A 23,971-nucleotide genomic window follows, 5' to 3' on the forward strand; every position below is an offset into this window, starting at 1 on the left:
GGGTACGGAGGGCAAAATGGAGTGTCCGTGTGAATAGGCTCTCAGTGAATTGATATTTTTCGTGTTACCCTAGTCCAGTGCAGCTGGTTACCCTAGAGAAATGCAGATGTCAGTGCTATTGTCTTGAAAGACTTCTGCTGCCTTATTTTGTTCATGTGAGCATGTTTAAATATGTGAATTATGCGAATAGATCAACTAATTCTCTGCAGTAATGACTTTGAAAGGATTCTGGTATATCTAATCCCAAAGTTTAGTATTATTATTTTCATTGTTGCTCCAGCTGCAATATTTGCTTATTCTTTTTCCCTTTTTTCCATTCAAAGATTGAGGAGATGCAACGAGAACTCTGCAGGCTGGTCATACAGTTTATACCTCCATCAACTCCCTCTCAGTCACCTGGATCAGTGTTCAGAACCTTTCTACAGAACCTTATATTGAAGAATAGAGGTGCAGATCACAATGTGCCTCCTTCCGGAGTTTCAAGCAATTCTGTTATTGTCTCTGTGTACACAGTGATACTTCATTTCCTTTCTGAAGGATTTGGTCTTGGGGACATGTCTGAGTGGATGAAGAGTTCAACAACTACAAGTCCAAAGATTGGTGCTGGTGAAGGATTTCTTCACAGAGGTGGTCAGCAGAGTTTTCCTATAGGGTTGTTTCTTAGACCTGACCCCCTTCACATTGATTTTTCTAGACTTGGAGGGACTTTTAGCCATTTGATAAAATCTTATCCTACTGATGATAATGAAATGGAAGTGGTTCGATGGGAGGAAGGTTTTATGGACAATGAAGAGACACGGGTAACCCATAACAGTAGGAAAAAGCCATGTTGTTGTGCCAGTAATGATGCTGATTTTGCTAGAATTGCAAAGAGTCCCATTAGAATTGTAACTAAAAGCCCTAAAGCTCATTGCAATTCTATTGCTGAGAGATCTGCACATATTGCATCAGAGTGCAGTGCTAGCAGCTTGAATGATGAGATTATTGACAAACCTAGTTCAAGTGATCAACCTGATACTGGCTTTGGATATCGATCAATGCAACATACAAGGAGTGTACCAAGGGCTAATAATATGTCTTCTGAAAGTCTAAGAGAGGAGGAACTGCTGGATGCCATGCTCTTGCTGTATCATCTGGGTCTTGCTCCAAATTTTAAGCAGGTGATTTGTTGCTTCTCTTTTGCTAAACTATTTGCATGGACACTATACAATGGAATTTCATATGACGTTAGACCTCTAGATGGTGGATATTTATTGCTCTCTCCTTCATGCAGTGGTTTTGCAACTTTTCTGTGGCAATTGGTGGCTAGTAAGTGATGGGACACATTTACCAACATTGTTGTAATCTAATGACATACTGTTCTTATTATGCGATAGGAACAAAAGTTGTAATTTACACTAGTTTACATGTATAAAAAAAAATATAATTGTGTATGTGCAGGCATTGATGTGTGCCCTTGTGCTAACTAGTTACTATTTTTTTTTAAAAATACTGTCATGCCTTCTAATTGCTACGGCCAAGTGCAACTTTATAAATGTATAAGCAATGAGTATATATATATATATATATATATATATATATATATATATATATATATATATATTAAGGGTAGGTGCCTATCCCTTGTTAGGTGAACACCCAATGTATGTGTGCTTAATAGAACAAATAGCGGCGGTTCCGTCCACCGCTAAAAACTGATTTTTCTTTTTTTACACTGCAGGCAGCATGTGGTGTGTGTGCATCTGCCAGCTGTTCGCCTGCTTTGGGGTAGGCAGCTACCCCCAACACCCCAAGAGTTGTTTTCAGAGCTACTATACAATTATAACCTATCTTTGCTCCATCCATGGATGCAAAACATTATCGCTTTAGCACCTCAACAGCTCCTCGTGCAACAAAATACACCAGCTTGACTTGGGGGGTAGTGATTTAGTAGCAGTAGGCAGCTAAGAAGCTTTGTTACCTATTTCATTGGGAACCACAGTTTTTTGGCTTCATCACATTCATGCATTTACGATCCATGTGAGCGTGTTGATACTAAGGATATGTTTTCTATCTGCCTGCAGTTCTCGTTTGATACCTTTACAAGCAAAACTTGGTTTTCGTTTCCCTTGTGACGAACCCAGGGCTACACCTGGAATCTACATATATATCAGTGTTTGTACATGTGTGTTAAACTTTCCCTGTTCAAGGGACTATATCTAATCTGGCCAAGCTGCATTTGCAAGTTTTGATTTCATTAGAGGCTCCAGCTATACATGTATGTGCATTTGCGTGCATATGATAATCAATCATGCATTCCTTGCTCTCTCTCTCTCTTGCTTCTTTCTTTTATGCAAGTGATCTATTGTTTTACATGGCAATAAAGCAATGGTCCAGAACAAGGCAATCATTTCTGACCATCAATTTTATCTGCAGAAGTTTATGTTAAAGGTCAACTTTGTAATCTTCTTAAAATTGGAGATCAATAAAATTATGACCAAGTTGTGAATGTCAAAGTTTGTGGTATGCATAGAGGTAGAGATAATCTTCTTGTTTTCACATGATTACTCAAAGGAATGCTAACCATTCCAATAATCTGAGTGCAAGTTTCATATATTTTTCGATGAGTTCTAGATTCAGACATATTGAGTATAATATGGGGTTGTACATAGTAATTTCCAGAATGTCACTTTTTTTGGTCTGTCCCTTTTGTCTCATTTCCTGACCCCTCACCTCTCTTAGTCTCTGACTATTGGGTGGATGAATAATTCATTGGTACGAAGGCTGAGAGGGATTTTATGATACACCTAGAACCAATTTATAAAAGGTATAACTGTAGCTTGCCTATTGTTGTGGAAGAATACCACCAAAGCAATGTTTCCAGCTGAAATTACTTAGATATGACATTTACTTTCCACTAGGGAGATCCTTGATAGATTGAGATGATAGAAGTTTACTGATTTCTATAATATGGTCAGCATAAAAAAAGAAATTGGAACTAATCAATATTTTGTGGGCAGAAAAGGATTCAATTTACCTAGAGTTCATTAATAACAAACATCATTACATGATTTGATTTGGAACCACTCACATGCTTGGTTATTTGGAAAAGAAAAAATGGGTCCAAATGTTGTACTTTATGTTTAGGCAAGTTGATTGGAGGAAGGATCAGAAAGGTGAACATTGCCAAGGGATTGGTGTATTGCGAATACACATTGCCGTTATTCTTTTGATGTTTGCTCACCATAACCAGCTCACTAAATCTTCTTTTGATGTTTGCTCACCATAACCAGCTCACTAAATCTTAAATCCTTTATACGGAATATTTTGGTTCAAATATCAACTTGTGCATTAATATTTAATATGCAATCAATAATCCAAGTCTGTCAGATCCGACATTCTTCTTTGTTTCTGCAATCTTCTGCCTCTTTCTTGGTTTTCCTTAAAGCTCCTCATATAATTTTCATTAGAATATTACTAACTACAGTCTTGTTTTAATTTACATTCTGCTCATATCAAACTGATACTTATTTAGTTAAACACTTGCTAGTATAAACTCCATTTTGTTAATGTGGTTATGAGTAGTTTCAGTTCCTTCACTAGATCTGTGCTGAAATAGCTGTATATTTTTCAATTGTTTATGGGTTAGTAATTTTGGATTTCTAATTACGCAATTACTAATAAGTGAAGTCCTAAGTATGAAATATCAATCCAATGCTTTCGTGTCTACTAAAATCATCTATGAATGTAACATAATATAAATAATCACCATTTTGACATAATGAGAGTGAGATCCGAATGCACTAATTCAAGGAAGTTCTAGATCCAAAAGGCATCATTTGCATTTTTTCAAGTATACAATCTTCACATACAAATTCTTTATTCTTACAAAATTTTTCGAAAAATGGAAAATGAGATAATTTGGATGTACTTGGGTGTCCTAATCTTTTATGCCAATGATCTAAATTAATGTCTTTGATATGATTACAAAAAGATTTTTTGGGTAAACATAAGAAATCCATATAGTAAAGATCTCCTCTTCTATGGCCTTGCCCAATTAGTTTTCCTGACTGAAGATCCTGCACCCAACAAGCCTTAGATGAGAAAAATACTTTACACCCATAATCGAAAATTTGAGATACTGAAAAATTGTTTAAATCTAATTTTGGAATAACCCTCACATTTAGAACAAAATTTTTTTTTTGAGATATTGTTGAGGTTTCCTTTACTTTTAACTTTCAAAGAAGTACCATCGGCTGTTGATACACTTGAAAAATATAAATTAGTGCAATCGGATAATAGAGACTCATTATGAGTCATGTGAAAAGAGGCTCTCGAATCCAAAATTCAAGAAGACTTGCCCAGAGCAGCAGAAGAGAAGATGACGGCCACGAATGTAGAAGGAGTGACTCTAAGAATTTGTGAGACGGCCTCCGCTATTTGGGCAATGGTTAAATCATTAAAGTTGCCCCCTTTCTTTGATTATTGAGGTTCTTTACTTACGGTGGCCACTTTCTTGAGCTTGGGACAATTTGGTCTTATATGCCCCGGTTCTTTACAATAATGACAAGTAATTTTATCCTTGTATCTTTCTTTGTATCCTTCCCCATTATGTCCTTCTCTATTGAATTTTCTTTCAAAGTGAAGTGGTTTATAAGGTTTTAAAAAAAATTTGGGTCTTGATACGGTAAGAACCTCATCATTAGACTTGTGCATTACAAGTCTTGTTTCTTCTTGACAAATTTGAGCAAGAACCTTACTTATAGAAGGAGTCGAAGTCCTATAAAGAAAGAATGACCTAACTTGCTCAAATCCCGGTCGGAGACCATAAAGAAAAGAAAAAAGTTTTTTTTTCAACTTGTAATTTTCTCATTTCAATAGCCAAACCTTCCCTTTTTGGTTTTAACTTAGCTAGTTCATTCTAAATAGGAGATAAAATATCTTAAAATTCTCTTGCACTTTTATGTCCTTGTTTGGTATTACGTACCTTGTCTTGAAGATAATATAGCCTAGTCATATATTTTTGAATGAAGGTGCTCTTTAGGAAGATCCATACATCGCATGCCTTTTAAATTTGATGATGTTGGTGGTGATCTTGAACTCCATGGTATTCATAAATCATGAGAGAATTTGCGCATTGAGAGAATTTGCGCATTGCTAGCTTTCCAATCCTCCAACTTGTTTTGATATTCTTGCAAAACTTTTTCTTTTTCTTCTTCACTTGATCTCCTTATCTTCTTGTTAATTTAAGTTGAGGTTCATTAGTGGTTCCACTAACAAACCCCCAAAGCTTTTTACCTTTGATGTGATTTTTCATAACGGTCGCCCACGTCAAATAGTTGTTTTCGTTGAGCTTGTAGGAGATGACAGAGGCAAAATCTCTTTCTCCCATAATGAAGAATACTTGTATTTGAGGACTAAGGATTGAAGAACACCACAACAAAAAGACCAATCCCAAGATAGCTTTCACCACTTCAAGAGCCTAGCTCTGATACTATGTAATGAAACAAGAGTGCACAATCACAATGCCAACGAAGGGCTACACAAGTGCACAAATATACTATGATATCTAATAGACCGATGACAATCTCATAAAAGAGATATAGAGAAGCACGAATTCCACAAGAGCACAAAGGTACAAAATCCACACGAGCACAATATATAAACTGGATTTTGTATTAACACACAAAATGCTTTAGAAAAAACATTTATTACATAGTGGGGTGAGGCTCTATTTATGCCTCCAACGGTCATATTTACAGTGGTCCCCAACAATTCTTTTGAGTTTACAAATAAAAAACAAAAAATAAAGTCAAAAAAGACTTTACGATTCCTATTGGACTGTACTAAATTACGTATTATTACATGACCAAAATACCCTTAACATTACATATATTGTATAAATATACGTATATCAGTTAGGTATAAATATATACACAATATTTTAACAAGGAGGTCCCAATAACTAACACTCAACTACTAGTTTTTGTATGTTCGTAGGTGATTCCCTTGTATCTTGGCGGTGTAAAAAAAAAACAGAAGATATTGTTATCCTCCACAAAGGCTAAATATAGAGCGATGATACAACAACTGAGGTCGTGTAGTTGCGGTCTTTACTTAAAGTTATGAGACTTGATGCCTCGGAACCTTCAAAGTTATGTTGTGATAACAAGAACGCCATTTACATTGTCAGTACACATACATTCCCCGAACGGACCAAGCATATTGAGATGGATTGCCATTACGTTCGATAGGAGCACTTGAAAGTAACTATTGATTTGCCATATGTATCATCTGAATTTCAGATCACGAATTTCTTCATTAAAACTCTCCCTTTACTGCAATTTCTCTTTCTTCTTAGCAAACTTTCTCACCGTAAGTTTGAGGGAGAGTGTTAAATTATATGTACAGTTATATATATATATACTAATTAGTATGTATCATACTATTTAATTAGTATATGTATTATATATAATAAATTAATAATGTATATAACACTTTTAGGTGTTTTTTTATTTTTTTATTTTTTATTTATTTAATGTACTATGTGGCTGTTGAACTAGCCATTGAGAGTGTCCAACAGTTGTACTAGCTCTTGGGTACCCCCAAGAGCTAGATCTAGCCATTTGAAAGTGTATATAAGGGGATGAGTCCCCATTGTAAATCTCACTCCTTGTGAGCTTAATAGTGAATGAAATATCAAATTTTATATTCTTATCGTGCTGTCCTTTGGGTCTTGGTGCTTTGCATTGCCCATACTGGCCTTTGTATTGCCTATATTGGCTCTTGTGTTGCCCTTAGTGGGTTGTGTTCTTGGCATATTGCATTTTTGTACTTGTGTTTTATGTTTTGTCATTTCATTTCAGGGTCTCCCCTTGCTGTTTGGGAATGAATTTCGCCCGTTGCCTCCCTTTGGGTCGGTCACTAGTGTCCTCCCTGACCTGGGCCAGGGTGGGCACTGCCCACATGTTATGCGGGTCACCCTGACCCATACCCCCCTTGGTGGTTTTCTGTGGGTCAGGGTGGGCATGTGCCCACCCTCCCCATAATGTGGTTTCGTCCCTGATCTAGTGGCACATCAAATGCTAGGGTTTTTTCTGGAAACTACCTGAAATGTGCGAAAATTCCTTTTTCTTTTTGCATAAACAAGGGGTTAATCCTCCAGCTTTCCTATCAATTTAAAAAGAAAAGAGCATAAGCATCATGTGACGGGTGATCAAGTCCAAGAACTCAATAGTGCTGGAACCTCTATTCTTCTGTTTGAAAACTCTTCGTTTTTTTTTTCTAAAAAACAAAGCAAGTTCAGAAGTGAAAATATTTCTAAAAGTGTTATGGAAGTTGAAAACATTTATTTATGTGGTATATAAAGAATGTAATTTACAAAGTCTTGAGATAGTAAATGGCCTGAGAATCAGAAAGGAAGTGTGTCAGGCTGGTCCATGGCCAACTTAGAATGCATTTATGCGGTTTGGTAACTTTTTGCATGATGGAGGTGCAGAGGGTGTTACTGAAAGTGCAACTACTAATGTAACGCCCCAAAAGTTTGACTCGAGAAAGGAAAAGATTTGAAATCGAAACACCTTTAAGGAAAAATCAGAGTTGCAGCAAGAATTTCAAAAGATATCAAAGGGTTTTAAAAACACGAGTCAAAGCTTCTGGGTACTTTAGCAAAAAGACTCATCACAAATACAAGTTCATCTTTTTAAACCAAAATAGTGAGCAAAGAATAAAAAGTGCATTTATAACAGACAGAGTTAATTTATACAAGGCAGAGGGTGTCCACCCCCAAAACAAAAAAGGGTACAAAAACAAAATAGCCAGCGAGTCGACGAGAGAGGCGAAACTTTGACCACGTAGCTTCTGCACCACCACCAAAGAAGAGCTACCTGTCACCTACACCCATAAAGGAATGGGGTCAGTCCTGAAAACTGGTAGGTGCGTAAAAGAAGTAAAATGAACTAATCTAAAGCATGCTTGAACAGAAGCAAGCAGAAACAGATACAATCTACGCAAGTGAATAGCAAAGCTAACAGGTATGTCATGAACGTAAGCAAACTAGTAGTACAGTGATATCAATACAACTGTAAGCAATCATAAACAGGCTTATCATGCATACCTTCCAACTATCGTAAGCACAGACAGATAGTGAGGTAAAAGTAACAGTACGAGAACAAATAAATGTGAGCATGCCATAAGTGTGATCTGCTTATTATTTGGACATTGTGGGTACGCACAATGTATAAACGTAGAAACAACCGAGAACCTTTCAGGGGTCCATTATGCCATATATCTTATTATACCCCGAAGGACTGACTGAGTCCGCTCCTAAGGGGACGACCTGTGGTCGAGAGAGCAAGTCCCCAAAGGCTAGAAGGGGCCCACGGATGCATCCAACTTCTGCAGAAGTGCCGGGCGACTACCACCTAGGATACTTATGGTGACGCCAACTCCCCTACCTTCGATGACTGGGGAAGCCGAGCCTTTGCTCGAAATGGCCATGAATGGCCTGTCCACCGAAGGGTTTGTACCATCCATCCTCTCTCTTGATGAACCAGCCCGAACAAGCACGATGAAGGGTTATTCAACTTCATCACCTTGCTCTATATGCCCTGGTCTATTCGACCCACTCGAGCATCTTGCCTGTGAAGGCGCATGATTATCGCTTAGTGAGATATTCAAAACCGAACATTAAGACCCATTCACTCTGCGCTACGCATTATAGCATCGCATGATACTGCTAAGTTTATAGCCATAAGCCGCCAAGAATATACAAAGGGGCTCGAGTACTGACAGCAATCTCTAAAAGCACCTGCAAGGCAGAACAATAGCAAAATCGAAGTCTATATAATATAGGCAAGAAATGAGTCAGCATAAATAAGCAAAGCAACAAGTAAAATGCACAAATATAATAGCCAAGGCGCATAAAGCGCGGGGCAACAGAAAGTAAGGTACTGCAAAAGTAAACAGGACAAGGATCGCGAAACCGTGTCCTTGAAGTTAAAAAGACGAAAAGGAAAGCCTAGGCACATATAGCGCGACGGCGGCAAAAAGTACAATACTGAAATGTAAATAGGACAAGGATCGCGAAACCACGTCCTTGAGTTAAAAAGACAGAAAGGGAAGCCTGAGCACATATAGCGCGACAGCAGCAGAAAGTAAATGCTGGAAAATAAACAGGACAAGGATCGCGAAACCGCGTCCTTGAGTTATAAAGACATACATATACGTATATAAGCAGATTCTTTTAATTATCTTCCAATTAGTTTAGTTTAGTTCATTCAAATCCTTTCACGCAACTTTCCCCTACCTTGGGGAGTCGCGGATCACTGCACGCCTGCGGGCGTAAGTTCGAAGGGTCTCGGGCCACGAGACACGCGAGCGCTCCGTCGTGCAACCTGTACACACTAAAGAGGTCAGCAAGCCAGAAGCAAAACAAATCCCAAAAGGGCAAGCGATCAGCAAGGGCTGAGCTCTGCTGACAAACAAAGGAGACGACAGGGGGCCCTGCTCCCTGTCGCCAAACAAAACAATGACAGGGGGTTCCGCCCCCTGCCAGCAAAACAAAGGCAAGGGGCCAGGCCCCTTGCCGCCAAACAGATAACGGTAGGGGGGCCAGGCCCCCTACCGACAATCAGAGGTGACAGGGGGCTCCGCCCCCTGTCAGCAAACACAAAGGCAAGGGGCCAAACCCCTTGCCGCCAAACAGAAAATGGTAGGGGGGGCCAGGCCCCCTACCTACAACCAGGGGTGACAGGGGGCTCCGCCCCCTGCCAGCAAACACAAAGGCAAGGGGCCAGGCCCCTTGCCGCCAAACAGAGAATGGTAAGGGGGCCAGGCCCCCTACCTACAACCAGGGGTGACAGGGGGCTCCGCCCCCTGCCAGCAAACACAAAGGCAAGGGGCCAGGCCCCTTGCCGCCAAACAGAGAATGGTAGGGGGGCCAGGCCCCCTACCGACAACCGGGAAAAAATGGCAGGGGGCCCGGCCCCCTACCGATAACCGGAAAAATGGCAGGGGGCCAGGCCCCCTACCAACGCAACAAACAACGGCAGGGGGCCAGGCCCCCTGCCGACAACACGCCGGCAACAGGGGGCTAAACCCCCTGCCGACCAAACAGACCCCAGCAGGGGGGGGCGAAGCCCCCAGCCAACAACCGGCCGGCGATATTGGCTAAGCCCCCATCCGCCAAAACGTCGGTGTCAGGGGGGCCAAACCTCCCCCCCCCCCTGACACACCGACGATGGCAGGGGGGGGGGGAGACCCCCTGCCGACAAGGAGACTCGGGCAGGGGGGCGAAGCTCCCCCTACCGACGAGCGGCCGGCGACAGGGGCTAAGCCCAGCTGACCCAAGCACAACAGCAGGGGGGGGGGCGAAGCCCCCATCCTACCGGCGCACTGTCGGCGACAGGGGACCAACCCCCTGCCGGCCGACGAGTCCGCAGCCCACGAGAAAAAAGAAAAGAGGGGAAAACGCGTACCTCTCAACAGTCCGGCGGCAAGTCGCCAGAAAAGAGGGAGGAAAACGGCGGCGAAAGAGCACGAAGGGGGGGGGGGGGGAGACACCACCAAAGTGGCAGCCGGAGGGCGATCGGACCTTCGCCGGTCGGTGCGTCGCCGGAAACGAGCCGAGAACGAGAGGGGGGAGAGAGAAAGAGAGAGAGTCGAGCGAGGGCAAATGCCCTCGCCCGAGGCACCCTACCCCCTTTTAAAAAGGGGGGGCGCGCACCGGCTTCTCGAATGTTCGAGAAGCCAGGTCCGGCATAGATCCGGGTCCGGCCCGGATCCGAGATCGCCCACTGACCAGGACACGTGTCCGACACGTGCCTGGCGCGTGTCCGACACGTGTCGGACTCGGTTTTTTTTCCAGGTATTACAACTAAGGCAGCAAGGAACCATGCTCCTATATTTGCATGGGTGGCAATCTGCAAATTTTCTGTGCCATTGTCCTTAACTACAAGCTGTTAGTCAACTGTGATATACTTTGCTTAGCCCCAACTTAGGCCACTTTGTCCTTATTAACTTTGGGATGGTCATGTGTTTAATTGATTAAATTGGTGATTTCTGACACAATTTATAGCTTCAGCTGTCACTAAATTCAGTGTTGTTCTGTAGACTATAGAAGTTTTGGTGACTTCACGGGATATGAGTCTAGACATAGAATTCCAGTGTATTTTTATAGGTTGATTGTAAGTAATTATGGGTTGCAGAATATTGACAGTTTGAGCGTCGTTCATAATATATTGGGGCAAATTATCTTTGCTGTTGTTGCTCATGCATTTGCATGTTCTTTTTTATTTTATCTTGTCCAACAGTTGCTATTTCATTGAGATCATAGTCATCTGTATCATTCATGGTAATTTCTCGCTGAGGGTTTTTCTGAGTTTTTTAATATGTGGGTTTTCTTGGAAAATCTTGGGCGTTTTGAAAGTTGAAAATATAAAAAATAATATGAAAAATAAGAAAATAAGAAAATAATAGGTTTTGTAAAAATTTTCTTGCAAAAATATAAGGAAATTAGTTAGAAAAGTTTTTAGAATAGCAAAGAAAAAACACAAAACTAGACTTAAAATATATAAAAATAAGAGTTTTTTAAAAAAATATCATGATAATATTGCGGTATTATCCCGACATTTTGAAAATATCATGATATTTTGCCGATATTATCAGCTTACCTTAAATTCCTGATAATATCGTGATATTTTGAAAATATCGGTGATATCAATTACTATGATTGGGATATGTTGTTGGATATCTGGAATTGCCTATTTCATTTTTGTGAAACTTTCTCAAAGTGTGCATATGGAACCATGAAACTTATGGACATATATTATTGAACGCAGGCATCATACTACATGTCTCATCAGTCACAATGGATCTCTTTGTTGGATGAAACTGACAGACAAATAAGATCAGAAAGAAGTTGCTCTGATCAGCTAAAGCATTTGAAGGAAGTCCGCAATACTTATCGAGAAGAATTAATTGATTGTGTGAGGCACTGTGCATGGTAAATTGATTATGACCTGTTATGCAAGTTCATTTTTCATGGGAATTTTTCTGATTGGATAAGCTCTTTGGTCTTGCTTTGTATTCCTCCGGCCAGAAAAATGTGTAAACTAGTATGAACTGAGATTTTCATAGTTTTTTTTGCAAATCTAACCCTGCAGATGCGTTCGGTGTGGTCCATTTGCTTGTAATCGACTATTGAATCATCATAATCGGATCAAGAAATGTGATTTCGTATGCTTAAATATTTACGAAAATTCTGCACCATTGATTTGCAAGCCTTAAAGATCCTTCTTATACATCGTAATCGGATCTAAGAGTCTGTTTCTATAAAACCAAGCATCCAGATCCCATCCGTACAGTAAAATTTTAGAAAGAAACTATGAAAATCTCGGTGCATACCAATTCACATGTTTTGCTGGTTTACATATTTCAAAGAGAGAGAGAGAGAGGTGAGTAGTGAGCAGTTCATAAACAATCTCATCTCCTAAACTGTCCTAAACAACTTCAAAGGGACAAAGTTTCGGGTGTTTGCTTAATCCAAACTCATAGATGTATTCTTTTTAGCTTACTTAGTAAAACATTGTATTAGATTAGGCATTTTTCTTGTTTAGATGTTTATTTAGAGTGATTGAAAATCAATGACTTATATTGGACCAAAGCTTGGCGAAATAGAAATTGAGGTTTCTCATCTAATCAAATCGATCCAAATCATGGATTTTAGTGAATAAGCAATGATGAATGCACCTGTAGGTTAGGATTAAGCAAAAAACACATGCAACTACGTTTTTTAGAAGCGATTAGGATGGTTTAGGACAAACTGTCTAGGAGCTACTCATCACTTCACTACGCACACTATATATATATGGGATAATATTGGCTACACTTGTGGGTAAGGAACCCCTAGTGAAAAAATGTAATATTTGTTGTTTTTTCCAGGTTTTTTACACATCTGACCCTCCAGATGTGATCTACATAGTGAGTTTAGTAGAAACTAACCTTTGGATCATGTTTTTCTGATATGTCAGATTTTATAAGGGTTGAAAAATCAATGGCCTACAATGTACCAAATTTGCAAACCTCAAGAAAACATGATTTTATGATTCAGGAGTTTATTTCTACTATTTTGACCATGCTGAACACATCCATGAGGTTAGATTTGGTCAAAACAACTTCTCCCTATGAGTTCTAACTAGGGGGTTCCTTACCCACGATGGTAGCAACTGCTATCCTACATGCTAATATTTGGTGCTATTGAAGGCATGAAACTGTTGAGCTAAAAATCATAGGTTCATGCTTTATCAAGTCAATCTGACCACAGATGTGTTTAACATGGTTTGTTTGTCGATACTGGTATTCGTGACTATGATATATATATATATATATATATATATATATATATATATATATATATATATATATATAGTAATAGTAATAGTAATGCGCTCCTGCCCGTTTTCTCGTTCTGCCCCGTTAGGCCCCTTCAAAAATCATCGTTTTTGGTATTTTTTCTCACATTTAACACCATAGATTTGATAGGTTTTTTTTAGTGGGAACCAGCTTTTGGATCACCGGAATCTGACTTGTATACAGGTTTTTCCGTTGATCTAAAATCAATGGCTAAGAAGGCATCAATTTTTTCCAGCTCATAAAATACATTTTATCGTTGAAAAAACATGATCCAAGAGTCTATTCCCACTAAATCGAGCATGATAAACACATCTAATGGTTCAGATCTATCATAAAAAACTTCAAACTATGGATCCTAATGGGGCAGAACGAGAAAATGGGGCTTAATATGTTCAGTTCTCATATATATATATATATATATATATATATATATATATATATAGAGAGAGAGAGAGAGAGAGAGAGAGAGAGAGAGAGAGAGAGAGAGAGAGAGAGAGAGAGAGCTGCTAACTGCCAGCGAACCTGGTTTTTTCCATGTTTTCCTTAAATATGACCGTACAGATGTGTTCGACATGGTCAATTTACTAGGGAACGACACTTGAAAAAACATGATTTTTTAAGCTTTAAATATTTTTGAAAATCTTAGACCGTTGACTTTTAAACGTTATAAAACCTACCTTCGTATCGAAATTGGATGATCCAAAAGTCGATTCCTATAAAATCAACCATGTAGAACACATCTGTACGGTCAGATTTAAGGAAAACATGGAGAAAATCCTTCAAAAGCCCTGTTAGCTGATGGTTAGCTAGAAAAGTGGTTAGCAGCTACCACTTTCTCTCTCTCTCTCTATATGTATATTTATTTACTTATAATGCATTCATGGACCTTTTGCTGCATCCAATCTTGCTATGGACATATGAGTAAAGATGTATGTGATGGGTTGCTGAGTGCATGCATTTCTTGAAAATGCTTTGCATTGACTGTATTGTTTGCTTCTTGTCTATTTTCTAGAAATTTTTTGCTGTTCTCTTTCATCTTTTTACCTACAACCCTTCAAGGTGAAAGATGATTAGATGAATATAGTTATTCCGTATGCAGCAGTATATCTCTTTCTCTTGATGACTTTACAGATTGGTCTGCTACTTTTTCATAGAAAAGTGTGAACAAGTTCTGTATTAGATAAAGTTTTAAGGATTGACATGAAATATCATGTTGGTTATCAACTACCGTTTCCTTCTGGAGGAGGTGTTACAAATTAATTTTCGTATTCTTTTTGCAAAGTATTGATTTCTTGCACATCTTTTGCTTTTTTTTTGTGATTAGGTGCACACTGGAAATTGTGAGCTTTCATTTCTGCTTAATGTTTACATTTTTTAACCATGCTATATTATAATATAATATTTATATATGACAGTACTGCCTCCACATTTTTCAGCTCCTGAAAACCTTTACTGTATGGATGCAAAGGAAGCAATTTTGTTTACCTTATTTGTTATTGATATGATCTTCATATCATGAGGTTGGTGTCATATGCATAAGTGATTTTTTATGTGCTGAGTTGTGTAGCATAAATGCCTGCAGGTATCGTATCTCTCTATTTTCCAGGTGGAAGCAAAGGGGAATGTATGCTGCATGCATGTGGATCGTGCAATTGCTATTGGTCCTTAGCAAAATAGATTCAGTTTTTGTTTATGTTCCAGAATTTTATCTAGAATCATTGGTAGGTTATTTATTCTTGTTCCTCATCATGTTGTTCTGGTTGTTTAGTATAAGCCTATCTTTCAAAGCCAATTGTCTACCCATCTGACTTATCTTCCACCTCTTCTTCGATCGAAGGGCTATCAAAAGATTCCCGCTCATGGTAAAGGATGTTTAATCTTTGTAATTAAATTTCTTTTTCCATGCACTGAATTATATTATGTGATAACCAATAATAATATGTTCTTTGTCAATGTACACAATTTTCTTGATATTTTGCAATTTCTTTGAATCAGAAATACTTAACTTTCCTTATCTCTGTTGTTTAAATATTTCAACAAATGACGGAAAATACTTATGCTATGGGTTAAGAAGAGCTATTCTTTGATCTGTTGAATTCTTCATACTGTCTAAATTTATGTCAATACCTTGAAACAAGTCCTGTAATCATCAAAGGACACTTCTCAATGTGAATTGGGTCTTTTGAGCTATTTGGCCATGTAGTTTTAAATCCTTTTTGTTATCTAGTACTTTTTGTCAGGTTTTTATACATGCATGTTTGTGTTTGTTTGTGGACACTTTTTTCCAGTTTTAAACAGTCTTTCTTGGCATTTCCAAATTGTGATCACATTGATGATTGCCTACCGTGGGATGAAGGTTTTTTTTCTCTTCAAAATCTCTTTCAAAAGGGAAAATATCGCTCAACAGAAAAATGATGAATGAGAAAGAGAGAAATTACAATAATTCGGTTAACACAACCCACATGCTTGTCCGCAACATTAGACCAAAGGACATGTATTGTTTATAGTCTATGTCACATGGGTGCGGGTGTGGGGGTGCGGCACTTTCAAAAACCTCGGGTGCAGGGGTGCTACAGGGCCAAAATGTAAAAAATTCTATATATATAATTTTGAAGTTTTGCATGCAATATATCAACCTAAATATCAATCAAATAAGTAAAGCAATTACATAAATGATGAGTTATGGAGCCTGATTCAGAGTTTTTGCCCTTACTGGGGGTTCGGGGGATTCCCCCTCCCCCCCCCCTTTGACGCGGGTCTCGCTGCACGTTCAACGGGCGGGGGTCAAGGGGGGCCGCCCCTGGTGGGGGGTCGTAGGGGGCAACGCCCCTCGGAAGAAATTTTTTCTTGGGAGGGGCTCAGCCCCTCCCCTGAAATCAGAGGGAGCAGGGTGGGGGGCTCGACCCTTCCCCTGTCGAAAACGGGGAGGGGCTCGACCCCTCAACTGGAATCAGAGGGAGCAGGGTGGGGGGCTCGACCCTTCCACTGCCGAAAATAGGGAGGGGATCGACCCCTCAACTGGAATTAGAGGGAGCAGGGTGGGGGGCTCGGCCCTTCCACTGCCGAAAACAGGGAGGGGCTCGGCCTCTCCCCTGAAATCAGAGGGAGCAGGGTGGGGGGCTCGGCCGTTCCCCTGCCGAAAACAGGGAGGGGCTCGGCCCCTCCCCTGAAATCAGAGGGAGCAGGGAGGGGGGATCGGCCCCTCCCCTGCCGAAAAGAGGGAGGGGCTCTGCCCCTCCCCTGAAATCAGAGGGAACAGGGTGGGGGGTCAACCCTTCCCTTGCCGACCCAACAATAGAGCGAGAGGGAGCAGGGAGTGGGGCTCGACCCCTCCCCTGCCGACCCAACATGAGAGCGAGATGGAGCAGGGGGGGCTCAACCCCTCCCTTGCTGACCCAACAAGAGAGCGAGAGGGAGCAGGGGGGGCTCCACTCCTCCCCTGCCGACCCAACAAGAGAGAGAGCGAGCGAGCGAGAGGGTACCTGCGACGTGGGAGAGGAGGTGGCGTTGGGCTCCTCTGCGAGACGTCGGGAGGAGAGGGGGCGAGCGAGAGAGCGGAGCTGCGTGGGAGAGGAGAGGATTAGGGCATTTTTTTTTTGCCCTAATCCTCTTTCGCAGCCCCTTTTGATCGGGCAACATAATTTTTTTTACGTTAAAAAATTGGGCGAAAAGGACCCTGGGTGCGTTGACCACACCCAGGGTCGTGTTGACTGCACCGGGTGCCGCACCCGCACCCGGATCTGCGTTGCATCGACGTGAGTGCGACACCTGCTTTGCCGAGTCCCTGTGACTTATTTTATAGTCAAAAATCAGGTAGCATGTCATATAATGCATTATGTGGGACTAAAACTACAAATGAATTCACTAATGAAAGAGTAAAATGTGTAATGAGATATGCGAAAATATAAAGAGTTCTATAAGCACTTGTAATGTCCTTTAATGGACAACCAAAAGAGACAATAACCAAGTCCACTAAGGGACAACACATACACAAGCCTTGAGAAAGGCAAAATATAAAAGCCTCTTTATTAATAAAGAGAGAGAGAGCTCTCAAGCATGAAGAAAATACAAGGGGTTCACCCCTATTTATACAAAGATAAATGAGAGGAAGGGAGGCCATATGGTCTCAAAAGGAGAGCCAAAAGGGGGCTCCCATGGAGTCGTTGGGAGCCCCCAATAGCCACAATTGTGACAGTTGGGGGCCCCAATGACTCTATGGTGGGGCCCCTTAAGTGGCAAAAAAAAAGAAAGAAAATAAAGAAAAAAAAAATAAAAAAAAATAAAATGAGAAGAAAAACAAGTACCCCTATCGGGTACTATGTGAAATGATCATAATACCCCTATCGGGTATTATGGTGTATTTGAAGAAATACATATATATATATATATGTATTGATATATATATTTTAATACCCCCTTCAAACTTTACGGGGAGATGACGAAAAGTTTGCCAAGAAGAAACATAAAGGAGGAAGGGCTTTAGTGAAGAAGTCCGCCAACTGATATTTTAAAGTAACATATGGAAGAGTAATTGTTCCTCATAAATATTCATCCCGAACATAATGACAGTCCATCTCGATATGTTTGGTGTGCTCATGGAAGGTGCGATTGCTTGCAATATAGATGGCACTCTTGTTGTCACAACATAACTTTGAAGCTCCAGCAATATCAACCCCCATGTCTTTAAGAAGACTGCGAAGCCAAACTAGTTTCATTGTTGTGGTTGCCATAGCCCGGTATTCAACTTCAGTTGAAGAGAGCGAGACTTTCTGTTGCTTCTTGCATCTCCAGGCAATTAAGGAATCTCCTAAAAAGACACAAAAATCGGTAGTTGAGATTCTATCATTAGGGTTACCTCCCCAATCTGCATCAGTATAAGCAATAAGATTTAAGGAATAAGATGATGATAAAAATAACCCTTTATTTATGGTGTTTTTGATGTAGCGAATGATCCGGCGCACGACGCTCATATGCACAGTTGTAGGAGCATGCTGAAATTGGCTCGCAGAGTGAACCGCATGAGCGATGTCTGGTCTGAGTGAGAGATCCAATGAGTTGTCTGTAGGGTGTGGGATCTTTTAGAAGAACCCTGTCCTCCAAACTCCGCCTGTGTAGTTATACACTGCCGGTCCCAAGCCCGGATAAAGGAGGAGGGTTGCGGTAGGCCTGTGACAGCCAACATAAAAACTTTGTCATATCCTATGAAAATGAACCAATATGAGAATTTCGTTGGGGCGTTCCCTACTGAGCGACGCGCTGTACTCTCTAGGCCCGGAGGCAGTGATAAATGTGCAAGGGTTGCTAGGTCGTCGCCCAGAAGCGACGCGTCACACCGGCGCTCGGGTGTGGTGTCAAATAGGCAAGGGTTCCCTCACTTTGTTGGACGGGTGGGGGTAAAGAAGTTAGTCCAAGACCATAAAATTAGGTTAGCCACTTGGAACATAGGGTCTTTAACTGGTAAGTTGGTAGAGTTAGTAGATGTTATGTGTAGGAGAAAGATTGATATTTTATGTCTTCAAGAGACCAAATGGGTAGGTGAGAAAGCTAAAGTGATAGAACCTTGGGGATATAAGATTTGGTATACAGGAATAAATAGGAATAGGAATGGAGTAGGGATTGTTATGAGTCGTCAGTTTATAGATAATGTAGTTGAGGTCCGTAGGAAGGGTGATAGAATTTTACTTATTAAATTAGTATTAGGTACGGATATTATTAATATTATTAGTGTTTATGCACCTCAAGTAGGTTTAGATGATTCCATTAAGCATCAATTTTGGGAAGATTTAGATGGAGTAGTACAAGAGACATCTTATGGAGAAAAGCTTTTCATCGGCGGTGACCTTAATGGACATGTAGGCATTAGTAGGGATGGATTTGAGAATATCCATGGAGGCTATGGTATAGGAGAAAGAAATGAAAGTGGAGAAAGGATTTTAGATTTTTGTTTGTCCTATGATATGATCTTAGCAAACACTTGGTTTAGGAAGAGGGAGTCTCACCTAGTAACATTTAAAAGTGGGGTTAATACGAGTCAGATAGATTTTTTCCTACTTAGAAAGAGAGATAGGGGTTGCTGCATCGATTGTAAGGTTATACCAGGAGAAAGTGTAGCTACACAACATAGAGTCTTAATTTTAGATCTTAGAATTAGACAATGCCGCAAAAGGGATAGACATAGGATAGATCCTAGAATTAAGTGGTGGGCACTGAAAGGAGCTAAACAAGGAATGTTTGTAGAGCAGGTAGTTAAGGAAGTTGATTGGTGTCTCGAGGAGGATTCAGAATCAATGTGGAATAAGATAGCGGGTGGTATGAGAAAAGTAGCTAAGGAGGTATTGGGTGAGTCTAAAGGCGGTGCACCACTAGGTAAGGATACATCATGGTGGAACGGGGATGTCAAATTAGCTATTAAGGTTAAAAGAGAGTGTTATAGAAATCTAAGTAAGAGTCGTGATAATGAGAATTTGGAGAAGTATATGATAGCAAAGAAGGAAGCTAAAAAAGTTGTTCGAAACGCGAGGGCTAAGGTATATAAGGAGGTTTATGACAAGTTGGATACCAAAGAAGGCGAGAAGGATATTTATAGGCTTGCAAAGATGAGAGATAGGAAATCGAAGGATTTGGGTATGGTTAGATGTATCAAAGATGAAACGCAAAGGGTTTTAGTCAAAGATGAGGAGATTAAGGAGAGATGGAAAGATTATTTTGATAAGCTATTTAATGATAGTCATGCTCAAGATCTTGGAGACTTCTCCATTCCTTTTCATGAGATAAATCGTGACTTCATGCGCAAGATTCAAAAGAAAGAAATTGCAGAGGCTTTGAAGAAAATGAAATCAAGAAGGGCAGTTGGCCCAGATGGTATACCTATCGAGGCTTGGAAATGCTTGGGAGAGAAAGGTTTAGAATGATTGACAAATCTTTTTAACTTGATTTGGCGAACAAATAAGATGCCTAATGAGTGGAGGAAGAGTACTTTGGTGCCTTTATATAAGAATAAGGGTGATATACAAGATTGCACAAACTATCGTGGTATAAAACTCATGAGTCATACTATGAAACTTTGGGAGAGGGTGATTGAGTCTAGGTTGAGGAAGGTTGTCATGATATCGGAGAATCAATTTGGTTTTATGCCTGGAAGATCAACTATGGAAGCTATACATCTTCTTAGACAACTTATTGAAAGATATATAGAGAGGAACAAAGATTTGCATATGGTTTTTATTGATTTAGAGAAGGCATACGATAGAGTACCTAGGGACGTTCTCTGGTGGACAATGATGAAGAAAGGTGTTTCTCTCAAGTACATTAGTATAATTAAAGATATGTATGAAGGAGTAGTAACCAATGTCCGCACTTGTGGAGGGGTGACAACCGATTTTCCGATAACGGTTGGGTTACATCAAGGATCTGCTTTAAGCCCTTTCCTATTTGCGATAGTGATGGATGAGCTTACGAGATCAATTCAAGAAAATGTACCGTGGTGTATGTTGTTTGCTGATGATATTGTTTTGATTGATGAGTCTAGAGCTGGGGTTAATGCTAAGTTAGAATTATGGAGACAGACATTGGAAGCTAGAGGTTTTAAGTTGAGTAAGAGTAAGACTGAATATATGGAATGTCGGTTTAGTAAGCAACGAAGTAGTGATGGGAGTGTAGTGAAGCTTGGTGAGCAAGATATACCGGTGAATGATTATTTCAAATATTTGGGATCCATCATTCAAAAGTATGGAGAAATTGATGGAGATGTAAATCATAGGATAAAGGTTGGGTGGATGAAATGGAAAAGTGCTACTGGAGTGCTGTGCGATCGTAGAATGCCATTGCGATTGAAGGAAAAGTTTTATAGGACGACTATTAGACCCGCTTTACTATATGGTACAGAATGTTGGGCTGCCAAGAGACATCATATTCAAAAAATGAGTGTAGCTGAGATGCGGATGCTTAGATGGATGTGTGGAAATACAATAAAAGATAAGATTCGGAACGAAGAGATACGTAAGAAGGTAGGTGTTGCACCCATTGAAAATAAGATGCGAGAGAATCGTTTACGGTGGTTTGGACATATTCGGCGAATGCCTAATGATGCTCCAGTTAGAAGGTTGGAGAAATGGGAAAATATAGTAGTTAAAAGAGGTCGGGGTAGGCCTAGGAAGACTTGGATGGAGATGATAGGAAAGGATATGAATGCTTTGAACCTCACCGAGGACATGGCGTTGGATAGAAATGATTGGAGGAAAAGGATTCATGTGGAAGACCCAAAATGAATTTCTTTTTTGGTTCATATCGCTGACCCCAATTGTTTTGGGATGAAGGCGTAGTTGTTGTTGTTGTTGTTTTTGTTGTACCTTTTTATCATCTGAAATGTCAGACTTAGTACATATATCTGCATCAAGCTTCATCTGTGACAAAATATACCCTCAAGGAGAATATGCGACTTTAATGCCAAGAAAATATCTAAGGAAACCTAAATTAGACATGTCAAAATTATTTTTTAATATGTTTTTAACATCAACAATACTATTTTAATCATTTCCAGTGATAATCATGTCATCAACATAAAGTAATAAGATAACAATACTAGTATCTGCACTTTTAACAAAGAGAGCAATGTCAGTATAATAGGAATGAAATCCTAATTTAACCATGATATCACTAAAATGATCATACCAAGCTTTGGGGGCTTGTTTAAGACCATATAAGACTTTTAAAAGTTTAAGGGTTTGACCTTGCCTAATATTAATTTCGGGTGGTGGATCCATATATACTTCATTTAAATTCCTATTTAGAAATGCATTTTTCACATTGAGTTGATATATAGGTCATTTTTTGGTTGATGCAACAACTATTAGAGTTCTGACACTAGTCATTCGGGCTACAGGAGCGAATGTTTCCTCATAGTCAATTCCATATTCTTGCGAATATCCCTTCGCTACTAACCTGGCTTTATATCTTTCTAGGTATCCATCGCTTTTAGTTTTAACTTTAAAGACCCAGCGACATCCAATAAGTTTTTTATGTGGAGGGAGTTTGACTATTTCCCAAGTATTAGCCTTTTTTAGCGCATCTAATTCTATTTTCATTGCTTCAACCCAATGCAGTAGAGTCTTAGCTTGATTATAATGAGCGGGTTCATAATATGAATGTAAAGTTATTAAACATGCCCGATAATTGGGTGCTAAAGACTCATATGATATAAACCTATTGGGTGATATTGATTCTCTAGAAGAGCGCCTAATGGAGGGCTCTTATGAAGATTTAGAATTTTGAGAGAATTTCTCTAAGGCATTAATAGGCCTTTCTTGATCTCTTCGGGTGTAAACTTTAATATTTTTATTACTAGTACCATCACTTGGTGGTGACACATCAAAATTGGACACTTCACAAGTGTCCTTTATATTTTCAAGATGATCCATAGAATCACCATTTATATCATCAATAAGATCATGTAAAAACATATAATCAATTTCATTTGATTTTTTCATTTTTTCAAAATCATTTTCATCTTCTAAGAAAGTTACATCTTTTGAAACATAAAGCTTGTCATATTTTAAATCAAAACACCTATAGCCTTTTTTATTTTCTCCATATCCTAGAAAAACACATTCAATTGCTTTTGGAGACAACTTATCTCTCTTACGTAAGAGAACAAAACATTTACAACCAAAGATGCGAAGGCGATTAAAATCAGGTGAGAATTTAAAAAGTTTTTCATAAGGAGAGGCATTCTTTAATTTTGAGGAAGACATTCTATTGATTAGATATGTTGAGGTTAGGACGGCTTCAGCCCAATTTTTTTTTTGGAATATTTCTAGAGAGAAGCAATGTTCTAGCAGTTTTTATAATATGCCTATGCTTTTTTTTTGCTAGTCCGTTTTGTTGTGGAGTTCTAGGGCATGATTTTTGATGACAAATTCCATTTTGTGTTAAATAATTTTGGAATTCATTAGACAAGTATTCACCACCGGAATCGGTTCTCAAAGTGGATATATTACTTTGAAATTGGTTTTGAATTTTTATATGAAATTCTTTGAAGAAGGAAAACACTTTCGATTTATGACTAAGGAAATAAATCCAAACATATTGAGTAAAGCCATCGATGAAAGTGACATAGTAAGAGTAACCCCCTTTAGACATGACCAGAGATGGACCCCAAACATCCGAGTGCACCAATTCAAAGGGTCTTGAAGAAAGAAAAGTTCTAGTTGGAAAATGAATAGACTTCATTTTTCCAAAAATACAATCTTTGCAATTAATGTTTTTTTCCTTACAAAATTTGTTTCCAAATGGAAAAAGATACATTTTTTGAATAGCTTGGATGACCAAGCCTTTTATGCAAAGTTTCAATACTTTTCTCTTGGACATAACAAAAATAGTTTGTAAGAAAGTTTAGATAATCCATATAGTAGAGGTCTCCCTTCCTATGGCCTTGCCCAATCCGCTCCCCAAACCGAAGATTCTGCACAAAGCAACCATTAGATGAGAAATATATTTCACATCTATGGTCGACAATTTGGGAGATCGAAAAAAGGTTTAAATTTAATTTTGGAACAGCTCTAACTTTTGGAAAATTTTTTTT

General features: G+C 39.5%; 1 protein-coding gene across 4 annotated transcripts in view; it reads left to right on the forward strand.

The window, feature by feature from the left end:
• The window catches only part of LOC149811965 (E3 ubiquitin-protein ligase RKP), a 47,373-nt gene that overhangs the window by 8,640 nt on the left and 14,762 nt on the right, over positions 1 to 23,971 (forward strand). For all 4 annotated transcript variants that reach the window (XM_089993624.1, XM_089993625.1, XM_089993623.1 and 1 more), the window contains exons 3-5: positions 324 to 1,160; positions 11,820 to 11,983; positions 14,975 to 15,113. In XM_089993624.1, coding sequence (XP_089849750.1) covers positions 324 to 1,160; positions 11,820 to 11,983; positions 14,975 to 15,113 — 1,140 coding nt within the window. The remainder of the gene's footprint in view (positions 1 to 323; positions 1,161 to 11,819; positions 11,984 to 14,974; positions 15,114 to 23,971) is intronic.

This window comes from Nuphar pumila, chromosome 17 (genome assembly GCF_984573655.1).
Source record: "Nuphar pumila chromosome 17, dmNupPumi1.hap1.1, whole genome shotgun sequence".
Lineage (NCBI taxonomy): Eukaryota > Viridiplantae > Streptophyta > Magnoliopsida > Nymphaeales > Nymphaeaceae > Nuphar > Nuphar pumila.